The following is a 20,443-nucleotide window of genomic DNA, read 5'->3' on the forward strand; positions in this document are numbered from 1 at the left end:
TGGTGCTGGGGGATTGAACTCTGGTCCCTGTGCTTTTGCTTAGCTTGTTCTAAGTAGGTGCTTTAGACCACTGAGCCATCTCACCAGCCCCCTTTTTTTTTTTTCGGAACCAAGGATTGAACTCAGGCCCTTGAGCTTGCCAGGGAAGCGCTTATTCCACTGCGCCATCTCCCCGGCCCCCTCATATATTAATTAATTCAACAAAAACTTATGTGGTCCCAGGGATCAAATCCTGGGTTTCAGACACTGGGGAGATAGCTTGGCAGTCTAAGTGCCTGCCTGGCAAGCGAAAGGACCTGGGTTTGATCCCTGGTACCACATGCTGTGTGTAGCAAGACCCTGTACCAAAAAAAAATAAATAGATACATAAAGATTTTTTTTTTTTAAAGTCCAGGTGTGGTGGCACACACCTATAATCCTAGTGCTAGGGAGGCTGAAAACAGGAGAATCATTACAAGTCCAAGCTGCATAGTGAGACCCTGTACCAAATAAATTAAAAAACAAAACAAATTCAAGGCTTTATGCACATGAGGCAAGTAGGCTACCAAGAGCCACACCTGATGCCCGTTCTTTGATTATTAAGTGCAGCTGTTTTTTTCTGATTTTACAAGTGACACTGGGCCAGGGAATACCCGGTGCATTCTAAAAACCACAGAAACAAGCAGGAGGAAAACCCTGCTTCTTTAGGAAGTGGGCTGCACTGAGAACTCGGCCAGGCACAGTGTCCTGGACCTAGGCCTGCAGTTTCTCCCATGGCCCTAACCTGTCACGCATGTTCCCAGACATTGTTTAAATAAACCCCGGCCTGGGTCATGCCTTCCTGAGCCCACTGGCTGTGTATCTATGATGATGCTGAGGATACAGCAAGGACTGAACTCTGTGATTACCAAGTTTTTCTTTATCATTGCACCAACACTGAATTCTTGGAAGGAAAATAGTAATTCACTGAGTATTGACTATCCCCTGACACTATACTGGCCTAGAAGCATCATGGGCTAAGCAGTTACGTCCCTGGAGCCACTTTCCTAAGTGTTCTGCGTGCACATCTCACTTTATACAGGAGTCTACTGATGCTCTGAGAAATCTAGGAGGTCAAGTGGCGTGCCCAGGGTCACGTATTAATGAGAGGCATAGCCAGCAGTTAGGCCCCCAGGATCAGACTCCACACTCTCAACACAGCTCTGTGGGAAGGAATGTTGGGGGCCTTCACGTAAGCGGCCACTCAGAATCCATGCACCTTGTCCTCGGAGCACAGTTCCTCCAAGAGCTGGTAGAATCAGAGGAGAGGCCTGCTATTCTGGCCCTGAGTTTAGAAGTCTGGGAATGTTGGGAGAGGAGGATTGTATAAAGAATTAGATAATAACTGTAGAAAATGTTAACAGTTATCTACAAGGACATAGGGTTATGTACGTCTATATACTGCATAAATTGGCTAGCCCTCCACAAATCAGAGCTAAGAGTAGAATGCTGTCTCTCACAGTGGAACTGGGAGAAACACACAAGCACCCCCAAGGAAACATCTGTAGATTCAATTTTGGAAACTTGTTACTTTGTGGTCACGGTTTTATGCTAATATGATTTCAAATCCAAATGCAAAGGTACGCATTAAAATGACACTTGGCAGGGCTGGGGATGTGGGTCAATGGGACAGCATTTACCTAGCAAGTACAGAGCCCTGGATTTGATCACTAGCACTGCCAAAAATAGTAAAAAGGAATCATAATACTTAGCATCCTACAATTCCATTTTATTATAATCATAGATCTTACAAAATCTATGGATAACTTAAACAGTCTTGAAATAGAGGAGCACCTCAGGTTTTTTTTTTTTTAGTTAAGGTCTCACCGTGCAGTTTAGGCTGGCCTCAAGCTGGCAGGATCCTCTGGCTTCAGCCTCTCAAGTGCTGGAATTGTGGTGCATGCCACCATTGTAGGCTCCCAGATCTTTCCTAACTTGGAGATTTTCAGAGGCACTGGATTTCAGAATTTTGGACTTGCACTTGTGTCTGAGCTGGGTTTTAATAGCCTCACTGCTTGCCTCCTCCCCAAAAGGCTCTCCACCAGGGAAAAATCGCTGAGCTTGGATTAAATAATCAGGCAAGGTGATCTGCTTAAGCTATCAACTCCAAGGGTGGCAGGGTGCACAGAAACCCACACCTTCCTTCCCTATAATCCCTCGCTCTTGAGCTTCTCTTCAGCTGTTGCCTGTTTGTGAAAAGAGCACCAGGCTGGGATTAGAACTCCGGTCTGAGCTCTGTAATTAGGTGTCACTGACATTTTGGGGCCGAGCACACTTTTGTCAAGATCCTCTCCCTATTTACTTCAGAAGGCTGAATGAAATAAAGCAGTAAAACATCTAGAAAAGTTAATGTCATCTAACACATGCAACGTTCTCATTTCTGGCTTCTCTTGCTGCAGCTCAAAAATGCACCATGGTGACAGCAGTCTTGGCCCCACAAAGGTGAACCTAAGTGGTACCTCTTAGCCAGAATGGACAGACCTGACCCGCCTTCCAAAGTCAAATAGAAATAACTGGGGATTATGCAACTTTGGGTCATATTTACTTTTCTGCTCCTGTCACTAATACAAAAAGAGCTGACTATATTTAGCACCATGCTTTATTTGGTTTTCTTTCCCCGAGTTAGATGGGAATTATTCCTCTTTCTACCCTACCCTTCTTCCCACGTTGAGAGTTCCCCAAAAGCAGATCAGCTCTCTGTAAACGCAGATCTCTTTAAACCCTCCTTCCCTCAACATCCACCGCACCCAGCTCAGGATAGGAAATCTCCAAGGATGGGAACCTTGTCTTTGGGGGCTCTCTTCTCACACCTCAAGGGAGATTACTCAATGCAGGGGCGCGTGTGCACGCGCAGGGGAGGGAGGGGCTCCCCAAGGGACTAACGGCCTAATTCAATAAGGCCAAAAATAGATTACAACGTCTCAGATTACCTTATGATTAACTGAACTCTTTGGTGGTGCGTGCATCAGAGAAGTGGTGGTGAAAAATAAGAGGACCAAGGGGCAGACAGACTCGCATCTGGACACTGATTTTGCCACTTAGCCGTGTGACTGTACTTTACCAAACTCTAGGGCAGTTTCCAGTCTGTGAAATGGGGCTCAGCTCCAGGCTTGTGCGGGGGAACACGCTCAGACGCGAGGCGTTTCCCGGGCCAGCATGCACGCGCTCACTTAAGGGTCGTCGTGGAGGTTCCCCGGAAAAACGAGGAGTAGCGGGCGCGACGAGCTTGGGGAGCCCGGCACCTCGGGGCTGAGACACAGCGACTCAGAGCCTGGGTGAGCACCTCGCAGTCGGCCGCCTTCTCGGAGGCCAGAGCCGTCCAGGGCCCGCCGAGGAAGGCCAGCAGCCTTTGGTCTCTCACAGATACCCGGGATGGTAACGGTCCTTAACTGCGGCCCACAACGGCTCCTCCGTGGTCCCGGGAGGGCAAGGGGCGGGCTGAAGATATCAGCAACTTGAGTCCTCCGCACATCCGACCCGAAGCCAGCACGCACTACAACTCCCGGCAAGCCCCGGGGCCGGTGGCCTCTCTCCTCAGAGCAGGACCGCCCGCAGTGCTTCTGGGAGTGCGCCTGGCCGCCTGGCCTCCTGGGTATTGTAGTTCACATTGTTCGGGTTTCTAGGAATGGGCCGCTTTTTTTCTCGTAGAAAACTACAACACCCAGAGAAGAGCGCAAGCCAGGCTGGTCCAATAGGAGCGCCCCTTGCAACGGGGCGCGGAACCGGCGCTGGCAGCTCAAGATGGCGGACGAGGGTGAGACAGCAGTGAAGTCCCTGGCACCTTCGCGGCCGCAGAAGCTGGAAGGCAACGGGAACAGCCATGGGCACTGCAGCGACTGCGAGAACGAGGAGGACAGCAGCTACAGCCGGGGGTAACGAGATCCTCGGATTCCAGTTCCTGACCGGTCTTCTGCAGCCTAGGTCTCGGGTGCGGGGAAGTCCCTGGGAGCTAAATTTAATCCTACCTCCATGCTCTTATTGGTTAAGATATTAGCATCTTGCCCGGCGATTGGCTGGTGCCCTTGTCATTTACCAAGGGGGGCTGCTTGGTCTGTTAAGGGCCGGAGACATTCAGTTACTTCTATTACATAAAAGTTATTCTGTGTGTTGAACCTCGCATTCTTCAGGCCTGTTCGAGGAAAGAGTATGCGGAACGATAGTTTTCGGTGGCACTGCACCGGCAGTCTAGTAACTACAGTCCCGGGAAAACGTTACTTACAGAGGTGCTGTGTGAACGACGTGACTAGCAGTGAACGAGCAATAAAGCATTTCCCTGTAGTTCACTTTCGGGAAGGAGACTCGCCAGGCTGTACAAACCATGTGTGTAATTATGTTGTAAAATATCACGGAGATCCCTAGATGCACGCTCACCTTATAAACACTGTGATTACCTGTATGATAATGTTTTGGTTTATACGATCTTAGTTCGAATAATCTTTAAGTTTCCTGAGCAATATATAATTAGGTTTTGGAGCAGCTTCCTGTTAACTTTGTGAAACCTTGAGGAAACTGATCTATGCTTGTTGGACAGCATTTCATGCTTGTGGGTTTAATACTGCAGCATCTTGCACTTTTAGGTCTTGCCATTAAGAAACTACTGTTGCTCAGCTTGAGGAGAAAAGCTGCACCAGACATTTGAGTGGTTTTTTTTTTTTTTTTCCAAATCAGTTTTGACTTTTGTAGGCCACAGTTTTAACATTCTTCAGATTGTTAGTATCTAGTACTCTCTCTTGCTCCCTGTCTGTGTTAACATGTATATTTTTAAACTGAAAGCCACAAGTTACTGTTTGGGTTTGTAACTCGCTGAATCTGTGGGTAATTTTTTTTTTTTTTTTTTCTTGGAACCGGGGATTGAACTCCGGTCCTTGTGCTTGCCAGGCAAGTGTTTAGTCCACTGAGCTATCTCCCTGGCCCCTGTGGCTAATTGTTATAGACTTCTTGTTGTCTGGTTCAAAATAATTGCCATTTCATGACTTTCCCATGCCCCCAGGTAAAGAAGAGGTAAAGGTAGAAGGTTGAAGTCTTTGGATGAACTCTTGTTTTTTATTCTGCTATCTTGTAGAGAAGGGAACAAAAAGATTTAACTGGTTAATACTCCCTTTGTGATGAATCCTAGAATAAAAGATCTAGCATTTTTACTCTTCAACTAGCATGAAAAATCACAAGAATGTAGAGAAAAAGGAAGCTTACCATATTTGGCCCTTGTGACTGTTGTTATAACTAAACAAATGTAGTAACAAAAGCTGTGTTTTGAAGTTCAATATTCCTAGGAAGGGAGATCTAAGGAAGAGGAAGAAGCCACCAGAAGGGACAGGCAGCTCACTCCTTTGAGTAGATAGGCACATCATAAATGAAAGTTTTGAAGGTGATAGTCATTTCACAAGTGAAAATGTGGCCTTTTCTTTGTTCTTTATGTAAATGCTTTTATTTTTCTCTACCAAATTGTTGGCCTGATCAATGTCTATGGTTCTTTTTTTTCCCCCTTTGGCAGAACCAGGGATTGAACTCAGACCCTTGTGCTTGCCAGAGAAGCGCTTATTCTATTGAGCCGTCTCCCCAGCCCCTTGTCTATGGTTCTTTAATAGTTTTTTTTCACAGTGACTTATAGCCCATGTGCTTACCATGTAGAAGGCCTAGACTGGTCCCAGCACAAAACACAAAAGAAGGGCTCGGATTGTAGCTCAGAGATAGAGTGCTTGCATGAAAGGCACAAGGTCCTGGGTGTGAGAACAGAGTAAATGAGGAAGGCATTTGGAATGCAGCTTCCCTCTCCTTTCTTCCAGTTTTCTGTAATCTTCCCCAGCTTTCCCTCTGCTATTTTTTTCTTTTTAAATTATTTATTATTTATTTATTTATTTGGTACAAGGTCTCGCTATGTGCTGGCATGTGGTACGAGGGATCGAACCCAGGTCCTGTACTTACCAGTCAGACACTTAGACCGCCGAGCTAGCTCCCCAGCCCCTTTCCCTCTGCTCTTACCACATACTGTATTTTTTTGTAGCTTAGCTTTCCTTATCTTTTTTGAGGCAGGGTCTCACTATGTAGTGCAGGCTGGGCTTGAATTCACTGTGTGGGATCTTCCTGCGTCAGCCTCCTGACTGCTGGGATTATTGGAGCACCACCCTGCTCCCAGCTTTGTAGCTTTTCTCATGGCAATAGTTAAATAACACATCTGATAATTTTATTTCTTGTGTCCAGTCCTCCCCACACTTGACCATTATATGCTTGAACACAGGGATCATTTTCAGTGCCTCTTGCTTAATAGGTATTAGTGAGTTCATTTGTTGGATTAATGAATAGCAAATGTTAAAGTGCTTGGCCCTATATTAGTAGTTTCATTTTGCCTCACTGAGTGACATATGTTAGATTTTTCTTTCTATAGCAGCCTTTCACTCTAATTTTGTGAATTGCCTACAGAAACCAAGAAACTTCTAGTTTGTTGTGGAAGTTGTCACTGGTGGGTGGTTTTTTTTTTTGTTTGTTTGTTTGTTTTTTGTGCTTCTGGAAATGTTTTTGTCTTAACCTAATATTGTTCAACATGATTTCAAAAGTCTTGGGGCTGGGGATATAGCTTAGTAGCAAAGTTGTTGCCTGGTACGCACAAGGTCCTGAGTTTGGGTCCTGGTGCCAAAAAAATGAAGTCACAAAGAATTGAAGCTGGGTGTAGTGTCATGTGCGTGTAATTCCAGTATTCAGGAGGCTGAGGCAGGAGGATTGCCATGAGTTGTAAGCCAGCTACAGGGAAACCCTGTCCAAAAAAAAAAAAAAAAAAAAAAAAATCAAAGAGGACTTTGACTTTTTCCTTTCTGCATTAATGATTTTAAAATACAACACAATAAAAGTTATGATAAAACTCACTCTTTTTCTCTTAGGCCTCTTAGGATGAGTTCATAGTGCATTACACTAATGAAGTTGTGTACTACTGAATTAATAAGAAACACAGCTGTGCTGGTTAGACTTCTTTGTGTGTGAGTTTAGTTTTTGATGGGGGGCCTGCCAGTTAGCTCAGTTGTTTAAGCGCCTGCTCATGCGAATGCAGTCAGGTGCAGGATACTTAGGTTCGATCCCCACCTCCACCTGCCTTACCAGACCTGCCCTTCAGGTAGCCTGAGCTACCAAAAATAAATAAATAAATAAATAAATAAAAATCCTAATTATTGATGTTTGCAGTTAGTATGTTTCCTCCATAGTTAAAAAACGTAAACATTTGGTGAGTATAAAACTTCTTGGGCTGGTGAGATGGCTCAGTGGTCTGAAGCACCTACTTAGAGCAAGCTTAGCAAAGCACAGGGACCGCGGTTCAATCCCCCAGCACCACATGCCAGCCAGCCCTCCCCCTGGTGGGCTGAGCTGGCCACACACACACACACACACACACACACACGCAAAAATAAAATAAATTAAAAAAACAACTTCTGTGTGTGTATGTATATATATGTGTGTGTGTGTGCACATGAATACGAACACGTGTTTTTGATAAATTACAATTGTATACCTCTGTCTACAACTATATTCCTCTAGTCCAGGCTGTGTATATCTGTCTAGTTTTTTGTCATTGTTTTTGTTTCTTTTGATACTGATTATTTATTTTTATTTTAGGGAAGGGTCTACAGGGTGCTCAGGGTTTCAGTACTAGATCGGACTCGTAGTGATCCTCCTGTCTACAGCCTCCCAGGAGCTGGGATTACAGGTGCTTGCCACCACGCCCAATCTCGATACTGAGTATTAAATCCAGGGCATTCTCACTGATCAGCCTTCCTACCCCTTGCTTTTTACTGTGGAACAAGATTTTTCTAAATTGCTGTGTTGCGCAGGGAGGCTTGCTGTAGCAGCCCTCGTGCCACACCTGAGGATCATGATTGTATATCAGCATGCCCACGGTTCTGCCTCTTTTTTTTTGAACTGTTTTATTTATTTTTATTTCTTACTATTTTTTTGGGGGGGGGGGACTGGGGATCGAACTCAGACCCTTGCACTTGCCAGAGAAGCGCTTATTCTGTTGAGCCATCTCTCTGACCCTTTTTGAACTGTTTTAAACACGCACAGTTGCCTTTGCCTAGTGTGTGCATGATCCTGGGCTTGATCCCCACTGCTGCAAAGGAAACAGGGAAAGAGATTGGCATTTGCCCTCTAGTTTATTTGCTCGAGTAAATTACCTGCAGCAGTGGGGGGAGTCCGACTAAGATACTCTTGGAGCTGCCTCCCTCTGCTGTTCTGCTTCATGCGAAGGTTTAATGTGCTGTTTTTCTCCCTTGGTCTTGTGAGCTCGGACTCGAGAGGTATTCCAGAGCAATCTTATTCACAGCATCCTCTTGAGTGCTGGAGTTATGGGATGTACTGCCACACCCAGCTCAGTTGCTCTTTGTGGGGTGCAGTGTGAGGGATAGAGCGCAGTGCCTTGCGTGCTGGGCAGGTGCTACATCTTCTACACCCTCACTTTTTTAATACAAGGTTTCCCAAGAAGTGTTACTTAGGAATAATCCTCTGGATCTTGAAGTGGACTTTAATGGTGGAGTAGCAGATAAGTTCAGGGGTTCCAGAAAAATGTATTAAACTATTCATTTCCTTGGAGACTTGCTTTGCTTTATGGTGTTGTGAGTGAGGGTGTGATGCTGCCCAGGCATGAGCTGGGACCCTCTGACTGGGGTCTTGTTGTCCCTGTCCCACTCTCCTCCCCCATGGTGCAGCCTGATGTGTTTTTTCCAGTATTGGGGATGGAACCCAAGGCCGCCTCACTCAGGTACATCCCCAGCCTTTATTTTTTATTTTGAGGCAGGTTTCATTAAAGTGGCCAGATGGCTCAGGCTGGGCTCGAACTTGGTGATCCACCTGCCTCAGTCCCCCAGAGTGCTGGGCTACATGGGGGGGGGGTACTGCACCCCTCCCCCCTTAACCTGAGTTCTTAGGAGCTGCCTTGTTTCCTGCTTAAATACCTTCCACTACTGCTTTTTTTTTTTTTTTTCTTTTTTCCTTTGTGGAACTGGGGATTGAACTCAGACCCTTGCACTTGCTAGGGAAGCGCTCATTCCACTGAGCCATCTCCCTGGCCCCCCTACTAAGTGCTTTTCAAAAAAGTTTTTGTGAATGTGAGTCCTGTAAGGTTGTCATACTCACCTGTTTTCTTCTTTATACACTCCATAAGTGGTCCTTTCCATGTGTATTTGATGGCTGTGACTACAGTAATTGTGTTCAGCCTTTGGAAAGAAATTGGCTTTGATGGGCTGGCCAGATAGCTCTGCAGACTAAAGCTCCTGCTTAGGCGCAGGGACCAGGTTCAATACCCAGCATGCTGTGCCGGCCCTGCTCCTGGGGTATGCTGAGACATGACTGAGATTGGGTGTGGTGGTACGTACCTATAATTCCTGCACGTGGGAGGCTGAAAACAGGAGGATCACTATGAGTCCAGTCTCTGTAGTGAGACCCTCTAGACCCTGTACTAAATACATTTTTTAAAAAAGGGGACCGGGGAGATGGCTCAGTGGAATAAGCGCTTCCCTGGCAAGCGCAAGGACCTGAGTTTAATCCCTGGTGCCTAAAAAAAAAAGGAAAAGAAAAAAAAGGAAATAAAGAAATTGGCTTTGGCCTCTTTTTCTTCATTTCTGCCTTTAGCTTTTGGTTTTTCAAAACTAGATCAAAGGGCCAGGGCTATAGTTCAGCAGCACAGTGCCTGTCTGGTAAGCACAGGGTCTTGAGTTCAGTTCCTGGCACAAAGAAAAAGAAAAGAGAAGAAACAAACTAGATTAAGGCAGAAGTGAAAAGAGAAAACTCATCAAATAAGTGTTCTAATTTTGTTTCCCAGTGAAGTGGCAGTTAAAAAAGAAACTAATCAAGAGCTGCTTCAAAGAGCAGAGACTGCAAGGCAGAAGAAAGGAAACTAAGTGAGCTTGCTCTGGGAGGCTGCTGCTTGCCGCAGGTCGGTGCTGCTGGTTTTCTTTCTTTTTTTCTGTATTTGGTGCAGGGTCTCACTATACGCGTTGGACCCGTACTGATCCTCCTGTCTCAGCCTCCCCAGCACTGGGATTACAAACGCATTGCCACCACACTCAGTTTCGGGGCGGCCCAGTGTGCCCGTGGCAGGCAGAGCCAGGATCAAAACTAGGCCCCGGTGCTTACCTAAGCATGTGCTTAGGCCGCTGAGCTATCTCCCCAGCCCTGGTTTTCCTCATTGTTGAACTCGGGTGTGCAACTTCATGAAGTTGGCAGCTGGCCCTCTTCTTTTGGAGTCCAGAGTTGTAGCAACTTTAGAGGATCTTCTTTAGCACCTGATAACTTTTAAAATCTGAAATCTTGGCTAAGCTTCTCTTCTGATTCTTCAAAGATGTCCTTGGATTGTTACACATAAATACAGCATTTCCTATTGAGAACACCACTCAGATTTGACAAGCCCAGTCCTTGCTTCTCTGCTTCCGTGGGGGTGCCAAGTGACAGAGCAGCTGCTGCGCTGTGGGGATCTGTACCCTCCAGCTGCTGTCATTGTGACCTGGGTCCACTGCACAGGGGTAGCTAGCTTACTTTCTTGCTGCTTTCGTTCTTTAAGACAGGCTCTTGTTACACAGCTCAGACTGGCCTTGAGCTCATTTTGTGGCCCAGGCTGGACTTGAACTCAGAACGATCCTCCTGCTTCAGCCTCACCAGCGCCCTGCTTAGCCCTACCTAGACGAAGTTCCTGTTAGATGTTTGGGATTTGCATTCTCGCCCTCCCCTTGCATGGCCTGCTGGGATGCCCCCAGGCCTTGCCCTGTAGGCCATAGCCATCAGCGCTCCTTTGACTGGGAGGATCCTTTTTGAACTTGGTGCTGGTCTTTTCCCTATGGAGTTACTTCTGTGTCCCTCCTGAACCGTAGCAATGTGAGTCCTAGCCCAGGGCATCTCTCCAGCAACCTGTGGACGTTGCTGTGGAGATGGCTGGCTCCTTGAGCTCTCCTCTAAGAGCAGTCTTCAGGGGCCATGCCAGGGTGCGCTGTGCTGCCAGCATTAAGTCTTTGCTCAAAGAATGATTTTCATGTATTTATTTGCTGATAGGTTGATTGATTGGTTAATTGATTTTGCATTACTGAGATTAAGTTCAGGGGCTTCTAACTGAGCTACATCCCTAGCCAAAGTCTTGCTAAGTCAACAAGTTGCTCCTGCCTCAGCCTCCCCGAGTGCAGGGATCACAGACCTGCCCCACTGGGCCTGGTGAAGAGCGCCAAGTGCAGTGTGAAGAACGTTTCATCTGGCCTTGGTATTGCCAGCCCACAGCCCAGGTCGCCAGACGAAATGCCCTGTGTGTCCCATTCCCATCAAGCAGTCATCAGTGCTCTTGTCACTGCTGCAAACCTGTGGCCGACCTGGCAGGGTTTCAAGGGAGGGCAGAGGGTGTGGGAGAGTCTGAGGCCTGGCACCAGCCACTGTGCTTTTCACAGGCATTACAGGTATCTTGGACAGCTAACTGCAATGTCTTCATCTTTCTCACAGTGAGGGTTCACAAGCAGGCTTTTTGGGTTTTATTTTTTATCTAAATGATTAGTGGGATTATGCAGAGTTTAAGGAATTCGGTCCAGTGATCCAGAGGACAGGCATCTGTGTGGGTTCCACATTGTGGCTTCCTCCCAGTGCCTTGGGCACCTCGCTTCCTTCTGGGCTCTGGTTTTCTGAGAATGAGTGGGAATCTCTGGTGACTGTGTCTGTTCTGCCTTAAGAGTAAAATGGTTTTGCAAAAGGAAATCTGATCTCTAAAAGTGGAAGTAGAGATTATGATTGATTGATTGATTGATTGATTATGAGCAGAATATATTTATTGAGGGAAAGAAAGCTCCTGTCTGAGAGAGGGACAGAAGTCTCTCCCCCCCCCCCCCAGCAGGTTGTTCCCCAGGAAGCTGTCTCTTCCAGGGACTTTTATAGTGTAAAACCATGTGGGGCTAAAGTGGAGAAAGGGGGAACTTGCTTAGGTGGATGTGGGGTGGGACAAAACTATGGTCAACCAATGAGATCACAAGCACCATTGTTCAGGTAAAATTGATTTAAGTCCTGGACCAAATGGGGAAGGGAGTCATGTAGCAAGGGGGCATGAATGTAAAACAGTCCTTATCTGGTAGCCATCAGATAAGGACTCTTTCTGGCTTTTTCAGGGTGATGATTAATCTGGGATGTTAATCTTTAGGGAGGTTAGCATTTGTTTGCTCTTTGGTTTTTAGGTCTGGCTCACCCCAGGAGCCTCCATCCCTCCCACAGTTGTAAGGTATCTTTTGTGTTATCTCCTTTGAAGGCCTGGCCCTCTCTGACTGCCTAAAATATGTCTAATTTGGCTGCCTGCAACATTCCCCCCCTCTGAAGAAGTAACACAAACTGCCGTGAGGGAACCATGAGCAATGACCGCTCTAAATTCTTCAGGCTGAAAGGGGTCGTAGTTGTTGATCAGCAGTCAGCTGTACTCTTCAGAGGTTCTATCTAAAGGCCCTCAGTAGACATCAGGCATTTTTCTTGGGTGGATGTATAGCTTTGAGGAGAAAGAGCCAAAGAAACTATTAAACATTCGTATGCCAAATAATAAGATCAACAGGATAATCATGAATATAGTAAAAAATGATTTCTATCAAGGAGACAGTAATGACTTCCCATAAAAATGATAAAGATAGGGCCCAGGGGATCTCAGCATATAAAAACACTACAAATTTTTGTAGGTCAATTGGCAGAGATCTCTTAAATGTGAGGTTTAATCCCTTTTTTATTTTCCTTGTCCATTGCGTATTGTCTCACACAAACTGGCCTTTTATATCTGACCAACTTTATTATTACTTGGGGCACATGAGTTGCCAGAAATAGGGAAAACACTGAGTACTCTCTAGTTTGTAAGTGGGGCTGCTGGCTGGGTAGCTACCGACAAATCTGTATGAGCTATCAAATGTCTAACAGCCTTTTTCCTTATATTGGCAGTTAACATCGATTCCTATAGGCTGGGAGGTAAAGACTCATGATCTTATCAATCTGAAACTTTCTGGCCCTATCATAAACATTTTCTTTTTCTTTTCTAGCAGCTTTGGACATTTTTGTTTGAAATGTCCCTTTTCTCTGTCTGGATCCTCGGAAGCATCACTTTTTCCTTGTTTTCTGACTGACCTTTATTTCTGTAGGCTGCCAGTATCACTATTCTCACTTTACATCTATAAATTCATTCTGTGTCCTTTCTATCTCAGCTCAGACAAATTTATTCAGATATCTGGGGCTCACTGATATAACTTTTTAGTTTTGAGGTCTTAATGTGTGTCTCTAGACAAAATCTGGTGGATACCAGTAAAAGGAATCTTAATCTAGCATATTTGTTATAGATTTTCCCTGCATGATTACCTGGGTTTTGGAATCTTCTAGGGAAGAACAAACTTTTGAGAAATTAGAGCACATATAATCAAAGCATGAACATTCGTGCTCACAGGTACATTTATAAACCTTTTTTGAGACCTAGCAATTGCAACCCTACTGGCTTTTAGACCCTTTATTCATACAGTCTGACAGTTTGCTATAAGCCCCTCTAGCTTCAGTTGAGAGGTTACACATGTATTTTCTATCAACATGAAATACCTGTATTACATCAGAAATTAACCCGAAGAACATACACTTATTATGAAATACATAGCATTCAGTCAGATTAAACCAATGAAATACCTTTTAAGTCTTTTACATGAACAACAATATATATTACATTTGTAAAAACTAGTCTTAGCACAATTTTGATTAGTTAGCAACTTGAATATATTGCAGCATCTCAATTACAGCTACAGCAAGATGTTTTCTAAGGTTGGTTTTTATTGAGGTACAATGACTGGAAGGAAAGTCAGGGTTGGAGAAGGACAAAGAGACCTGTGCCAATGTGCAGCTGGGGTTTTTTCCTTTAGTCGTGATTACTCAGGGCCCCTCCATGGAGATGGCAGGTAGAGATAACAGTCTGGCCAGAGGGAGGAGGCAGGCCCAGCGCCCTTCAGTCCTACTGGACCACCTGGGAAGCTGAGTCTGAGCTCTGGGGCCCCCACCACAGAGTGCAGTCTCACTTCCAGTGGCTGCCTTGGCAGTCAGGCCATTGCTTGTGGGCCTCTTAAGACAGTCCCTCGTATGTTGACATGACTTCTGACAGCAGCAGCAGATGAGCCTCATCAGCAGATGAACCACACTGCCATTGAGATCTTCTTAAGGCCAAGAGAATCAGATTTAGGGTTTGTTTTGAGGCCGCAATAAAGGCAGCCATTTTTGATCTCTTTGCTTTTTTTCCCTGGTTTTCTCCCCCTTCCAGTTATAGGAAATTTGAACAGTTTTTACTAAAGTATCAAATGAATTGTCTGGAGCAAAAGCTATCTTTTGTAGCTCCTCAACTTATCTGTAAGAGTAATCTGTCCTTCTATTTAATTAGCATCTCAGGAAATATGTCTTACTGGTACTTCAGTTAAACAAGAAATCAGAGGGGTGTTCATCATTCTGGTAAATAACTAAAATTTAAAATAACCAGAAGGCTTGGTTTTAGTTAAAAAACTTTAAAGTTGACAAAAACCTCTTACTTAGTGAAAGGCTCACATGTAAGTCTTTTCCTCTAATAGCCATTGTGGAGTATAAACTACTGCAAGCTGCCTCAGCCTAATTTCTGAAGGAGTGACTCATTAAGTTGTTCTACTGAAAATCTCAAGTAGAATTCCTAGTTTACTTGCAAAAAGAGAAAAAGTACAATAGGTAAGTGGAGATCTTTCAGTGGTCAGGAGCCAGTTTCCACCAAACACCTTTAGGTGTCCACCAGAGAGCGGCCCTGGCCACGACCCCTCAGGTGTTCTCAGTTTCTGTTGGCTCACACAGCCAGAGCTCAGCCTCCAGAACGGGTTCCCAACAGTTTCTCTGGTCAGCATTCCATCAGCCATGGGCCTCAATTGGGATTCACCAAAGAATGGCTGGGGAAACCTGTCCTCTGCTTCAAAGAGTGGCAGCTGCTCTAAGAGCAGTTACTAGCTGGCAGAGTAACCACTGTTTGTCCAAGTTCTTTAAGGGATAGCTAACAGCCTGAACAAGATTACTAGTACTTTACACTAAAGGTTTTTTTTTTTTTTTTGTGGAAATGGGGATTGAACTCATGCCCTTGTACTCGCCAGGGAAGCGCTTATTCCACTGAACCATCTCCCCGGCCCCTACACTAAAGGTTTTAAAGTCCATAACTTATCTCTTATGTACCTAAATGACAACTAAGACTAGGAGAAAAGGTTGAATCCTTCCTTACACTAAATGTATTTTGGTCCCATAAGCGTGCTGCTTTTGGAGATAGCGCCTTCTGGTGTCACCCAGAAGTCTGTTCTCTCCACTGTGTCTCAGGTTTAGCCTCCCGAAGGAGACCTGCCCAGAACACTGAGCCGGGACGTGGCTTTTATATGGGTCCTCCTGGACAGCGTAGTTCCTCTTTGTCTCAGCTGACCCAGAGACGGGGTAGGTGTCCTTTTTAAAATGGCTTCCCTGTCTTCGGCGTTAACAAACACTCATTTTCTAAGGGTTTCATTTAGTTGGAACAGTCGATAGAGTTTTCTTAACTTTACATGCCTCTAAAAAGGAAAGTACAAAGAGGTAGGAGAATTAGAAGTAAAGTCAAAGAAAGGAAACTGAAACAGAGCAGGCCTGGCATTACCTCTAGCATGTAGAGGGGGATCAGAACCAGTCCATCCCAGTAAAATATGTCCTCTGAGTCTTTAAGAACGGTTGCCGACCTGATGTCATTTAGTTGGCAAAAGGAGTCCCGTGTTTCATATATAGGCATGTATATTTCCTAAGACTGAACTAGATTTAAAAGTCCCATTTTACAGAAGTTTACATAAAATCCACTAGGAGGCTTTATAACTTTGCTCTCTCTAGCGCTGTTGTCTAAGGTCAAGCAAGGAATACCAGTACATATAGCATCTAGTTTAAATGCAACATATAAGGGGCCAGGGAGATGGCTCAGTAGAATAAGTGCTTCCCTGGCAAGCGCAAGGACCTAAGTTCAATCCCTGGTTCTGCAAAAAAAAAAAAAAAAAAAAAAAAAAAAAAAAAAAAGAGTCTTGGGCTGGTGAGATGGCTCAGTGGTCTAAAGCACCTACTTAGAACAAGCTTAGCAAAGCACAGGGACCGCAGTTCAATCCCCCAGCACCACATGCCAGCCAGCCCCGCCCCCTGGTGGGCTGAGCTGGCCACACACATAAATAAATAAATAAATAAATGCAACATATACAAGTACAAAATAGTCATGAAATGTCCTATTAGAGAAATATCATAACCTTATAACATTTTGATGTTTTAATTCAGATTTACCAACATTTTGACCAACATTTTAATAAAGCCATATCAAAGACAAAGCATAAGCAGTTGTAAGCAATTTTAACAGAACTATATGAGACAAAACTGTATGCGGCAAAGCATGAACAATTATGAGCAGTGAGCAAAGACATCAACATTTAAAGCATAAAAATTTGTTACCTAAGCAAGTCCCAATCTAGAATTGATGGAAGAAAAGCAAACTCATACTTCCATCCAGTGATCTCGGTGGAAATCTCCAAATGATACAGGAAGAAAAACTGATCCCAGGTGGATGACCTCCAAGTGATACTGGGAACCTCCAAATGACATAGGGAAAAATGATCCCCCCCAAAAAAGAAGATCTCCCGACGTGATCTGCATGAGTTCGTGTTCTCTTAAAACCAAAGAATGAATTTTAGGAACAAACGGAGGTTATGAGCAGAATATATTTATTGAGGGAAAGAAAGCTCCTGTCTGAGAGAGGGACAGGAGGAGGATCCCCCCAAGCGGGTTGTTCCCCCTAGGATTTATTTTAATTCAAAATTTTACTTTTTTCTGTTTTTTTTAATTCAAATTTTTAGCATAAAGATTTTTTTTTTTTTTTTTTTTTTCTTTTTGTCTTTTAGGGAAGGGTCTACAGGGTGTTCAGGGTCTCACTATTTGGTAGGTTCTGGCCCTAATATGAATTGCTGAAATTATTGTGGTGGTCATCTAAGATGGCTGATGCCCTTAAAACAAAAGCCTGCCTTTCTGGTTCCCCAGCCATCTTGGCAGCTGCTCCTGGTTGAGGGCTGTCCGCACCTAAGACAGGAAGATGGTGGCTGCAAAGAAGACGAAAAAATCTCTGGAGTCCATTAACTCAAGGCTCCAACTTGTTATGAAAAGTGGAAAATACGTGTTGGGGTACAAGCAGACGCTGAAGATGATCAGACAGGGCAAAGTGAAATTGGTCATCCTTGCCAACAACTGCCCACCCTGAGGAAATCTGAAAGAGTACTATGCTATGTTGGCCAAAACTGGTGTCCACCACTACAGCAGGCAGTAATATCGAACTGGGCACAGCATGTGGAAAATACTACAGAGTGTGCACTGGCAAGCATTGATCCAGGGGATTCTGATATCTTTAGAAGCATGCCACAACAGACTGGCGAAAAAGAAACGAAGCAGAATTTGTCATTAATAAAACCTGCCACAGCTTGGAAAAAAAAAAAAAAAAAAGCCTATCTTCCCAAGACCCTTCTTGTCCAACTTAGTTCAGGATGCAGTTTCTTTTCGCCCTTCCCGCCGCCTCAGGGAAGACCCCCAGTCAGCTTCTCAGGTATATCTAAACATCCCCCTCAAACTCCACCCCTGGGAAAAGGCCATAAAAGCCTCAGCCTCCCTTTGTCCAGCACAGAGAATTTATCTCCCCAAAATTCTCTTCATGTCCTCAAATAAAATACAGCCCCTTTCCCTTTCTCCTGCCTGTTTCTCTGTTGTGCTGGGTACCTGAAAATCAGTTTTAGGGGCCGGCCAAATAGCTCAGTGGATTAAAGCTACCTGCAAGCAGGCTGAGGAGCCAGGGGTTGGATCCCTAGGCCTGCCATGCTGGCCCCGCCCCTGGGATGGCAATTGAGACTGGGTGTGGTGGCAAGTGCCTGTAATCCCAGCTCTCTGGAGGCTGTAAACAGGCGGATCACTATGAGTCCTAGTAGTAAGACCCTAAACACCCTGTAGACCCTTCCCTAAAATAAAATAAAACCCAAAGAACAACCCTATCAGTTTTGAACTCGCTTTGTAGCCTAGGTTGGCTTGAACTTGCAGCAGTCCTGCTACCTCAGCCTCCCCAGTGCTGGGATGACGGGTGTGTGCCACTGTGCTTGGTTTAACCCAAAGAATTAACAATTTTTAGAGGTAGAAAACAAGGAACCAAAGTTGTAATTTTTTTACTTCTTTTCTTTTTATCATATATATCAGTGGTCTCTTTAAGGTGGTGACACATTTGAAATAGTTATAGTAGAGAGGAATAGGACATATTTGAGCAAGGAGAATACAGTAAAAAAACTTGAACTCTGGAGTCTGAGGCAGGCAAATTAAGAGCTCGTTGTGAGTTCAGGGCTGGACTGGACTACACAGAGAGCCTGTCCCAAGGAAAAGAAATTTGACCTCCACCCTCTCCCCCCATGCCCCTACCCCAGCAGTCATGTCGGGCCTGGGAACATGAGTGAAATCACCAGCTCCCGTTGTTTAATTGAGGCAGGGTCTCGCAAGGTTGCCCAGGCTGGCTTCCTGAGTAGTTGGGGTCACAGGTGTTCAGAAAGGCAGTAATTTAAAGTCTCATGGCATCTCCCTTACTCGCTGAAATTATGAACACAGCTGCTGTGGAGACAAAAAGGAAGATCAGTGTGACCTCCTTTGGGCTGAACTTTTCCGAGTTTTATTTCAGGCTTTAGGCCTGGAGAGTGCTCCTCGGGCATGTAATGATTAAGCTCATAGTTGTATGCTGAATCCAAGGGGAGGGGTTGCGAGGAACAGTTGTCCAAGTTGTGTTCTCTGTCCTCTGGAGTTCATTTTACTTAGTAGTGGAAACGGAATCCAGGCTCTTGCACTGAGCTTATCTCTAGGCCTATTTTAATTTTATTATCTTTTGAGATATCTCACTAAATTGCCCTGGCCACTTTGGATTTGTGGCCCACCTGCTTCAGCCTTCCTGGGCTGGTATTGCAGGCATGAACTCCCCCATCCACCTAGGATGTCCGTGTGCAAGTTTGTGATGCTAAGAATGAACCTAGGTCCAAGGATAGGCAGGTGGCATCCCACTGAGTTACATCCCCAGCTTTCTTTTTTTTTAAATTTATTTATTTATGTGTGTGTGTGTGTGTGTGTGTGGCCAGCTCAGCCCACCAGGGGGCGGGGCTGGCTGGCATGTGGTGCTGGGGGATTGAACCGTGGTCCCTGTGCTTTGGTAAGCTTGTTCTAAGTAGGTGCTTTAGACCACTGAGCCATCTCACCAGCCCACATCCCCAGCTTTCCAGCTCTTTTTATTATTTATATTTGGGGTTTTAAGAAAAACAAAGCGGGCTGGCCTGGAACTCATGACCTACCTCAGCCACCTGTGTTTTGGGGTTACAGGTGCACACTACCACTTGGCTCAGGCTTGGCTCCTCTCTTCTTTTTGGGGTGGGAAACCCTTGTGGAGTTGTCCAGGCTGGCCTTGAACTTCTGGCCCTCTGCCTCAGTATTGGACACTGATGAGAGCTGGAAGTGGAGGTGGCTGGCTGAGCTGCAGCGCCACTTCCCACAAGAGGGCTGTGGTCCTGGGCCTTGAGGGATGCAGTGGTGCCCTTTGCCTGGCAGGCTTGTGTGTACCTGTCATCCCAGCACGCAGGGGGCTGAGGCATGAGGAGCACCATGAATTCAAACCCAGCTTGGAGCACACAGTGAAATCCTGTCTCACAAAAACCAAAGAAGGTGTGCTCTTACAGCTTTGGAGGCTGCCCTTATAAAGCACTACAGGGCATGGACAGCAGCCGTTCAGAGGGTGTGGAGATGGTGGCTGTCACGAGATCCTGACTCTTGGTTGGTGGCCACCTGCCTCATCTTGATTTCTTTCTGTGCTGGAACAGGTTGACCCTGGCTGCCGCTCCAGGCCTGACTGGAAGAGCATCACAGCGGTTCTGGCATGCTCGAGCTGAAAATCGTGGGCCTTCATGTGGTGCCTGGAGGGACCCTCTGCGCTAGATCTCAGCCTTTCTTTTTTTTGGAGACGGTCTCCCGGTGCAGTTTAGGCTGGCCTTGAGCTCACTGTATAGCCCAGGCTGGCAACAAACCACCTGCTTCACCTTCCCCATGCTGGGGTTATAGGCACGGGCCACCTCACCCAGCTCTTTTTGTTTATTTTTAGGATGAATTTTATTTCTAAAACAGTTTGATTTTCTTGCTTTACAAAAATTACAAAACAACTCTTAAAGTTAGAAATAACTTCTCCGGGCTTTGTGCACTGCTTTTAAGCAGCCCAGGGCTGGAGGCCACATGCTGTCTGCTGCGAAGCGCAGCGCCCCTGCTGGGTGTCTTCTCACAGTACAGCAGCTGGCTCTGGCACAGAGCTCCTGCCTTGTGTCTCAGTCTTTTTTATTTTGAGACAAGATCTGGATGCTGAGCTCAAACTCAGGAG

The 20,443-nt window shown here is 45.5% G+C and overlaps 2 protein-coding genes across 2 annotated transcripts in view; one reads left to right on the forward strand and one right to left on the reverse strand.

The window, feature by feature from the left end:
• Positions 1-3,523, reverse strand: part of Dcakd (dephospho-CoA kinase domain containing) — a 21,765-nt gene extending 18,242 nt beyond the window's left edge. Inside the window, exon 1 of the mRNA XM_023718100.1 lies at positions 2,949-3,523. The gene's annotated coding sequence lies outside the window, so the exon portion shown is untranslated. The remainder of the gene's footprint in view (positions 1-2,948) is intronic.
• A 197-nt stretch (positions 3,524-3,720) lies between these two features.
• Positions 3,721-20,443, forward strand: part of Nmt1 (N-myristoyltransferase 1) — a 39,319-nt gene continuing 22,596 nt past the window's right edge. Inside the window, exon 1 of the mRNA XM_023718145.1 lies at positions 3,721-3,890. Within this exon, the coding sequence (XP_023573913.1) occupies positions 3,760-3,890 (131 nt within the window). The 5' untranslated portion in view covers positions 3,721-3,759. The remainder of the gene's footprint in view (positions 3,891-20,443) is intronic.

This window comes from Octodon degus, unplaced genomic scaffold (genome assembly GCF_000260255.1).
Source record: "Octodon degus isolate 3935 unplaced genomic scaffold, OctDeg1.0 scaffold00056, whole genome shotgun sequence".
NCBI lineage: Eukaryota > Metazoa > Chordata > Mammalia > Rodentia > Octodontidae > Octodon > Octodon degus.